General features: G+C 32.8%; 2 protein-coding genes across 2 annotated transcripts; one reads left to right on the forward strand and one right to left on the reverse strand.

Moving 5' to 3' along the window:
• Nucleotides 1–717: 717 nt before the first annotated feature.
• On the forward strand, nucleotides 718–6,741 carry LOC11434686 (mechanosensitive ion channel protein 3, chloroplastic). Its single transcript, XM_024779466.2, has 14 exons — nucleotides 718–877; nucleotides 1,041–1,164; nucleotides 1,253–1,312; nucleotides 1,429–1,583; nucleotides 2,370–2,496; nucleotides 2,586–2,683; nucleotides 2,766–2,879; nucleotides 3,292–3,352; nucleotides 3,603–3,752; nucleotides 3,916–4,026; nucleotides 4,150–4,317; nucleotides 4,422–4,535; nucleotides 5,233–5,289; nucleotides 5,928–6,741. Exons 2-14 carry the CDS (start codon nucleotides 1,051–1,053, stop codon nucleotides 6,408–6,410), a joined length of 1,812 nt encoding a protein of 603 aa, XP_024635234.1. The 5' UTR covers nucleotides 718–877; nucleotides 1,041–1,050; the 3' UTR covers nucleotides 6,411–6,741.
• Nucleotides 6,742–7,166: 425 nt separating this feature from the next.
• Nucleotides 7,167–8,158, reverse strand: LOC11429659 (dnaJ homolog subfamily C member 5). The gene has a single exon (XM_003602866.4). It carries the CDS (start codon nucleotides 8,074–8,076, stop codon nucleotides 7,390–7,392), a length of 687 nt encoding a protein of 228 aa, XP_003602914.1. The 5' UTR covers nucleotides 8,077–8,158; the 3' UTR covers nucleotides 7,167–7,389.
• Between the last annotated feature and the right edge of the window lie 1,535 nt (nucleotides 8,159–9,693).

Below are 9,693 nucleotides of genomic sequence, written 5' to 3' on the forward strand. Positions count from 1 at the left end.
CACGCTAAAAAAAGTGGTAAAAATATAATGGGAATTGCATGAATACTAAAGAAAAACAAATGAATGGTGGATAATTTACCCACCAACTAATGAAAATGAGCAATTTGTTGGTGGGGTCAAGATAGTTCATGGATACCATTTAAAAATGTGCTTATGTGGCTAATGTGTATTGGTTGGGGTAAATTACCCACCATTCTTCCATGGTACCCTAGTTGTCACCTTACTTAATACATTGTGAATCTCGACTTGATCCTTATATTTTTAAAATTTTGCAAATCAGTCCATTTAAATTTTAAAATTTAAAATCAATCCCTACAAAATTTCACATACTTGCAAATCGTTCTTTATAAATTCTCAAAACTGAATATTGATCCCTATGATTTTTCAAAATTCCCAATCATCCCTATTTTTTTATACTTTCAAATTTATAAATTGCCCCAACTCTTAAAATTTATAAAAGTAGGCCAACAAAATTTAAGAACCATGATTTTCAATTTTCTATTCTAAAAAGAAAAAAATTAATTAAAATCTTCTGCTCATGACCAATTTGGCAATTTACTAGATTTTTTTTTTTTGTTGGAAGATCAATTTAGTCGATTTTATTCCGCATGTATTTTTTTTAAGGAACATGTATTTATTTATTTTTCTTTCGAAAAAAAAAAGTATTTATTTATTTTATTTACAAACCACCCCTTGTTATTATTGTAAGTCACTTGCAATAACAATACAAAATTCAGTAGCAAAATTTGGTTTTGTGCTGTTTGTAAATTTGCGATTGTTTCACTCGAATATTATTTTATTCTCTTCGCATTTCTTTTCTCCAATATCCTCGGAAAAAGAATCAAACATCACTGTTCTCTCTCTACCACTATCTAAGGCATGTTTAAGCAAGGAATCCAGTTATTATTATTTTTTTAATTTTTTTTTGCAATTTTGAATTTCGATGATATTATCCATTTTTTACAACTGTATATATTTGCAATTAAACCCTTCTGTTTTGATTTTATTCGTTTCTAATGTTATTGCTGTATTTGATTCAGGTTTAATTCGATGTTACATGATCTTATACTTCAGTTAAATTCAACAATGGCATATTCAGGATCAATTCGATTGTCTCATGACTTTAGGCAATATATTAGTAATGGAAGCTGTAGTTTTTGTCATGTATGTTGTGTCTGCTTATTTTATATGATTTATTTTCATACATTATTTGTCTAGAATGTTGATTTTCAATTTGTTTTTCTATTGACAGAAACCTAATTCCGGTAATCGATTATGTTTTGTTGCCTTCAATCATCAACGGCATGGTTTGGTATGTCTCTCAAGTATTAAGATTTCATAGTTCTTGTATTGGATTCATCATTCATGTGTTTCTTTTTAATTTACTTCTGAATATTTTATGGAGAAATTTCTTTTATGAATTGACAGAGGGTTGATTCTTCAGCACTCATCTTTTCAAGATTACATGTCCAAGTTAAGCCTGTACCTTCTAGATGTAATGTTTTGTTGTGTCAGTCTGCCCTGGTACCGGCTGGAGGGTGTGAGGCTCCGCTGTTGAAAGTGGCTACTGTTTCTTTGGCAAGGTATGTCGATTAATCTCCTTTCGTAGTTGACAGAAGTTTTGTCATTCATTGACATGCATGTTGTTAGAATTAATGTAAATAGGACTGGACTGATGTAATTATGGTAATTAGGATTACTATAAATTTTGCATTTCTGACTCGTTTAAATGAATGTTCGTGTTTATCTTTTATTTATTTTTTTAAATTATTTTTGATAGTTTCCTTTTCCATTATGCAGTAAAATTTGTTTGTTTGGTTATGCAATTTTTACTTCTACTAGATTTCCTATGCACTGATAACTCTGTCATGCAACTAATGCCTACATGTATAAACAACAATACTTGTTCCTATTTATTTGAAAATTATTCTACTTGCAATGGTTATAATTGAAACTTGAAAGGCTTTCTTTGACATGCCGGGTGACAAAGTTGACTTCCCAACCACTGTACATGGTTAGCTATCTAGAATCGCACAAGAGCTTCAGACTCTCTCATATTTTGTTGAGATTTGTGTCGGGTGTGTGGACTTCGAGGTGCCAAACTTTGGTTTTCCTTTTGGGAGAGGCGGTGGCGGTGGCGGTGGAGGAGTGAGTAGATATTGGGAATGAATCAAACCGCACTGAAACAATAAATTAAATTATGACAGTTTATATTTATTTTATATTTATTGTTTGCATTAAGTTTTATCACCGTAAATCATATCATTTGATGCTAAATTTAGTTGTTGCATCTCATCTCATCTTCCTTTTTCAGCTACCAATTCATAAACACTATCTATGAAGGTATTTATATTTTGAAATTGATGTAGGTCATGTAATGCTATATCAGGAAGACCAATTATGCTTCAATTAATCCCCGCTCTTGGTATAATTGGCTTTGCTATCTTTGGTCTTGAACCTCTCCTACGCCGTTGCAGGGCTCTTTTTCTCCAAGAAGTTAGTATCTAATTTTGTTCCATGTGTTGTCGAAAGCAATTGAATAGTATTATTAGTTGACATTCTGTTTGATAACATCTTATTTTCAGTGGAACGATAAAAGTTGGAAGAAAAGTATTTCACGTTATATAATGACATCTTATTTCCAACCTTTGCTGCTGTGGACTGGGGTAATGCTGCTCTGCAGGTATCTTTCTGGATCAGAAAGTCTTTTCCGTTGAAAGTCTGTCAAGTCCTATTGGTATTCACCTTGACGTAAACTGTTTCAGGGGCTTAGATCCACTAGTCGTACAATCAAAAACCAGTCCGATTTTAAAGCAACGGCTGCTGAATTTTGTCAGATCTTTTTCAACCGTGCTTACATTTGCCTACTGTTCTTCAAGGTAGATTTGACTTTGTGCAGATTTATGTCCACAGTTGTTGTCGGCGTTCTAACCATACTATTAATATCTTGCACCTAATCGTAAGATAAGCTTATTTTTTCTTATTGTTAGAACTAGATATAGAGCACACACAAAAATAAAAAAAAAAGGGATGGATAAAAAAGTATAGACACGGTGAAGAGTCTTATATAAGATAATTCTAGTGTATTCAATTTTAATTACTATTATTATTATTTTATATTTGGCAGTGTATGTTGATCTATTTAGCTTTGCAGATTTAGTAACGAGTCATGTTTATTTCATTTCTTTTTGTAAATAATAATTATTTCAGCTGCCCATCCATTACTATTATGCGTTTGGAGTTCTTTGTTTTGTTCAAATTACAATGTATTGCTGTTCTTCTTGTTTTCAGCTTTGTTCGACAAGCACAAAATTTCTGTATGGAGACAAATGCCGACAACAATGAAAGAAAAGTATGTTCCTTTTACATAATCTTTGCCATGTTTCCATTCATGTGTGTGAAACATTTTTCTAAAATAATGAGTTAATTTTTTTGTGAGTCCACTTAAAGCTTTAGATGAGTTATTTTATTTCAAATGAAGATTAGAAAAGAAGTCAACCTGTAAAAAATATAGGATTATTTTCCACAATGTTAATTATGAGGGTGCTCCTGGAATGTAAATGCAAAGCTCATTCAATGTAAAATTGTATTGTGCATGACAGATGAGCATTGATCTTATTGGGAAAGCTGTATATACTGCAGTATGGGTTGCTGCCGTAACATTGTTCATGGAGTTGTTGGGTCTCTCTGCACAGAAGTGGTTGGCTGCTGGTGGTATGGGTACAGTACTGCTTTCACTTGCAGGCCGTGAGGTACAATATGGCTCTTTGATACTTTCTACAAGAACAATTAAATCATTTTTGTCATTTACTTTTTTATGAATATTGGTTTGTATTCGGTTTCATTAAATTCCTTAAGAGCAACTCTTCACGGCATAGTCCTTGCATTCTCACTTTATTTTTCTGATGCATGCAGATATTCACGAACTTCCTTTCAAGTGTGATGATTCATGCAACTCGGCCATTTGTTGTGAATGAGCGGATTAAAACAAAGATTAAAGGATACGAAGTTTCTGGTAGAGTTGAGGTTAGTAATAATTATCTAACTTACTGAAAAGGTAGTTTAAGCGAACTGATCCAACGTGAGTGGTTTCCATTTTAAGCGATATAAAAATAGTTGTCTGGCATTGAAATTTCATATTTTCTGTAGCATGTAGGCTGGTGGTCACCAACAGTAGTTAGAGGTGCTGATTGTGAAGCAGTTCACATTCCTAATCACAAGTTGAGTGTAAATGTTGTGAGGAATCTTAGTAAGAAAACTCATTGGCGCATCAAAACTCACCTTGCTATCAGTCACTTGGATGTCAACAAGATTGATGTGAGTACTCTTGGTTTAATGGTATTTAAAAAATTTACTGGGATTTTCTGATGGCTATCTCATCTTAAAACTGAGGCACTGTCTTTCTTTATTTCTTCATGCAGACCATCATAGCTGATATGCGCAAGGTTTTGGCAAAAAATCCTCTAGTAGAACAAAAAAAATTGCACAGAAGGGTTTTCCTGGAGGATGTCAATCCAGAAAATCAAGCTCTTATGGTTGATACCTTTTTCTGTTAATTGGTTTATATACTTTTTTATGAAATTATGAATTCCAGTATCTTATTTTCTTCCCTTTATCTTCAGTCTTGGTTTTGAAAGGAAGTTATAAGGCTAACCTTGAGATCATCTCATAGCATAGCCAGGGCAAAGTACCAATTAGGCTTGTAGGCTTTAGCTATGAATTTAAAACACTGATTTCCTCTCCTTGTTTACATTTCTAGAATTTACCTTCGTGGAATGTTTTACTAGGCCATTTAACCCTATGGTTTTGCTACTATGCACTTATTGCCACTGTTGTTGAATCAGGTTTCTAATAACTCTGACTAAAGTCAAAGGCTTTCTCTTAAATATCTGCTTCACAAATACAATCATCCATGTTCCAGAATGCTTACAAAAGCTTTTTTTTTTTCATTTATCATCTGTTTCATTCCAAAGTGGTTGTCGAATTATACCATGATAGGTTTCCTGTGTCATTTATGTATTGCCCAGTAATTTATCAATCATTGGAATCTGATTGGCTATCTTCACCCATGGCGGCAATGAAGCATTTATTTCATTAACATTTTGGAATATGTCAAATCTGCTTTTAGTCCCTATTATCTTTCTGCTCTACTATTCATTGCTATGAGTTATGACTTGGCTTCTTTTCATTTCTCAAATGCCATTGTCTTATAAATCCCTTTTTCTGTTACAGATATTAGTATCTTGCTTTGTCAAAACTTCACATTCTGAAGAGTACCTCCGTGTTAAGGTGAGACTAGATTGACAATAGCAACTTGATAATTGCAATTGTATTAAGTGTGATGGTGTAGTATAATAGTAGTTTTTTTTACTTAAATATTAATGCTTCTTTGTGAGTATATGTTTGCTAATGCATTTCTTTCAGCAACTCAATTGTATTAGCAGGATCCTCAATTTCTCATCAATTTTTATGTTTACAAAAAAAATAAAATTAAGGTTCATTTACCTATTTTCATTTCCAAGATTAACTTTTTATTTTTTTTTCTTCAAATTACTCTCGGCATTCACTCTGTTTAGTCAGAATTTGCTGAATAAGTGTTTCACATAATGGCTTATTATATAGGCTGATATTGGAGACTATCCAGGCTTGTTGCTTTTGTACATTTTGGCCTCATTACTATTGTTTCCAGAAATATTGTGTATCCTAAATTTGCTATGCATTTGTTTCATTGATGTTTTCAGCTTATGCGAATCTTCAACATTTGAACAAAATCTTGACCCTACTCTTCAATTTATCAATTTGTTGTTAATTGCTTCATCATAAAATATGGTTATTATGATTTAATTTACATTCAAGTCATTTTGTTTGGTTAACTGTTAAGGGCTCACTTCAGCTTGAGTGACGATAATTTCCATGTGATAAAACAGGAGGCCATTCTCTTGGATCTTCTTAGAGTCATCAGTCATCATGGAGCTCGGCTAGCAACACCCATCCGCACAATTCAGAAGATGTACAGTGATTCTGATTTAGAAATTGATCCATTTGACGATGCCATTTTCACTCGTTCGAGAGCAAAGGGAAACCACCCTTTCCCATTCACAAACTCACCTTATAAAGCTAAGCCTTCAACTCAATCAACTACTGTAAATGATGAGAAAGATGTCAAGATTCGTGAAACCTTGATAACTGGTTTCAAAGATGAAGGTGAAAAAATTGCCGCAACATGGACCCCCTCATCCAGTGTAAAGTCCCAGGATAAGTTAAAGTCAACATCTAAAGCTAAGACCCGGAATGTGGCTTCTGAATCTTCTGATAATCCAGTTCAGAAGGCCTCTAAATCAGAAACATCACCCCAAATTTTGTTATCATCTAACGAGTCTTCACCATCAAAGAAAGATGAAGAAAAATGACCCAGCTGTCTTTTTTAGCTTGCATTGTATAATTTGTAATTTGTATTATCCCTAGCTGATTAGCCATTAAGGGCAGTCTAGTATTATCAAGTTTATGTCAAGCTGGGTCTATAGAATGGTTCAGTTGGTTGCAGATATGCAACCTTGCATATATAAAAGGTTGACTTTAGCACTAGAATTAGAACTCAAACTGGTAGCCCTAATTGATTACCCACATTATGCACATAAATTAGGGAATTTGTACCATAAATTAAATTATTTGTATAACATAACAAGTTATCACCTGTTTATGACACGCATAAAACGTGACAACATGCATTTTATTTGTTTATCGGTGCATATTAGTAGTAGATTTTGTCTCTATTCCATTCGAGGATGACTATGAACTAGGCTGCAGTATTCTTATTCTAGCTCTTTATAAAGCAATGTTTCTCATCACACCACCAACTATAAGTGTGTTTATTTGGAGGCAAGAAAATAAGATTTGTCTAGTGTTGCCAGAGCATCTGCATTCAAGTTTAGTCCCTGATAGCATTATGCTTCTCCTTTACTTTATTTATGATGAAATGAGATAATCCTTCTTCTGGTTAACAAGTACTAGAACAGTTTCAAAAGAACACTCCAAACCGAGTAAGAATTGCCATTTCCAGTTGATTCAATGACCAATTCAATTCATTTTTTTTTTTATTTCTTTTTATAGATAAACAAAATGAGTTAGGTCTTGCGAGATTTACCCTTTCTACAGTGCAATGTAAATAACTAACAATTATCACACCCTTCAATTAAAGGACACTTTCCACTTTTATCCATTGCCATAACAGTACAGTAAACAGCATCATGTCATAGCACATAGGCATTAACCTTCCTGGTAATTTTTTTGGTACATGCCTACATGGTATTATTTTGACTCAAAAAAAAAACAAAGACTTCTCAGAAACAAGACAACAAACATTAAACGACACACAACTGAAAAAACCATCTATCGCTTCTTCGCAGCAGAATCACCAGTGCCAGCACCACCATTTTCTACACTCTCAAAAACAAAACCCATCGGAAACATTCCCCAAGAAACATAATAAGCTTCTTGTCCCGGAACAATAGGCGGAAGAGAAGGAATCGAAACACCATGAAACGACTTATCACATTTCTGACACATCAAACAACAACCCTCATAAACCCTAGGATATTCATACATATGATAACAATAAGGACATGCAGTCCAAAAATTCACATTTCCATTTCCATTTCCCAATAGCTCAAATTCAAAACCCTTATCATACTGTGCTTTTTGAACCGGATCAGACAAAACAGCCCAAGCATCCTTAACGAGTTTGAAAGCGAGTTCGGCATAAGAAAACGGATTCTTATCAGGATGAAGAAGAAGAGCGAGAGTACGATACTGTTTCTTAATGCGATTGAGATCTTGTGAATTGCGATCAATTTGAAGAACGGCGTACCAATCGAGGTGGTGGTTGTTGAGATTGAGAGGCTTCTCCGCCGCTTCGAGAACATCAACAATTGCGAGGATCTGATCGGAACCTTCAAGAAGAGGTTCGGTTTCTTGAACCAGATTCGCAATTTCTCTTGAACCTTTGAGATCTCTTTTCTGCAAGAGTTCTTCTCCGATTTCAAGTAACCGTTCTGCTTCGGCTTTGCTTGTGTTCATTTTGGGTTTTTTTCTTTCGGAAGTGTAAGAAGGGTGGTTTGGTTTGTTGGAGGGCTTAGAGCAAGGGTGAAGTTCCAACGTGTCTCACGGTAAATAAATATACTTCATGCATGGTGCTTTTTTGGGAAGTGTTTATTTTCTCTTTTACTTTTTGACCAAAATTTACTGTTCTTCTCGTTTTCTTTTTGACTAAGTATTTTATTTAAAGAAAATGGTACATGTACCAAAAAGAAAAAAGAAAATGGAATATGATATCCGATATGAATTTAATTTTTTTGTAGTTGTTGTTGAATATTTTTATTATAAAAGAAATATCAATATTTAAAGGTTTTTTTTTCTAGATTACCTTTGAAAAATGGTGGGTAATTTACCTACCAACCAATGAAAATGAGCAATTTGTTGGTGGGGTCAAGATAGTTCATGGATACCACTTAAAAATGTGCTTATGTGGCTAATGTGTATTGGTTGAGGTAAATTATTCACCATTCTTTCATGGATACCCTAATTGTCACCATATTTAAATAATTAATATGTCATTCGATCATTACGATAAGCAATTTTTTTAAATATATTATCAATCTGATCAACATTATAAGTTAAATGTATAAATTATTCAAAGACCATAATATGAAAAGAGAATTTTTGTTTATTACAATGACGGAAGGAAGTCCTAACAACAATGTGATGACTGATGAGCGTAGGTGTTTGGGATTCGAACTTCAACTCCTACATATAACAATGTTTATCTCTGTCAACTGAATTATACTCACAGGAATATTATAAATTTAATTATATGCATAGATAGTGTTAAAATAAATTATTTTCGATAAATATTGATTGTTGGATTGTGATAAATACTTGACTAAAATCATACTATTTTAAAAATTATACTCATTTGTCCCTTTTAATAAGTTCATAGTAAATTTAGTGTATCTATTTTTTATATAACTCTTCTAGAATATCACTTGGGTCAAACTTTGACCGTTTATTAATTTTCAAAATAAGTTAGCAGTCCCGTCAATAAAATAAAATAAATTAGTCGTATTTATAAATAATTTATTCAAAAAAATTATTTTATCAAGTGAGAGCTTATATTTTAGAACAAAATTATTTTCAAATCACGCTTGTAATAAAAAATATATAGAGTATAAAAGATAGTTTGTGATTGGAAGATAGGTTAATCAAAAATTAATATTTATTGTTGTTATTATTTTTTAGGAAAATTTATTGTTGTTATTATTATTTGCATGATTTCTTATTATAAGTGTATTTCTTATTGTCATACGTTATTACATTTTAGTTATGACACATCAATATGCTGTGAGACCCATGTTAAATACTTGAATTGAAGGTGAGCAATACGGGCAAAAGTGCTTTACAGCATGTACAAGCACAAGTCAATTTTATTCTAACAAAAATGAAGGAGAAATTCATGTATAGACTCACACAACCCATGTTTTTTTTACAACACATTGAAAAAGAGTTATAGTAATAATAAAAAGGGCAGTGATACATAGACCATCTTAAATGGCATGTATCATTTGTACACCTACATACAATTGTGACATGTGTCCGCATGGTTCCCATATACACAAAAAACTCATTTTATATCTCTCA

Source organism: Medicago truncatula, chromosome 3 (genome assembly GCF_003473485.1).
Source record: "Medicago truncatula cultivar Jemalong A17 chromosome 3, MtrunA17r5.0-ANR, whole genome shotgun sequence".
NCBI classification, from domain to species: Eukaryota; Viridiplantae; Streptophyta; class Magnoliopsida; order Fabales; family Fabaceae; genus Medicago; species Medicago truncatula.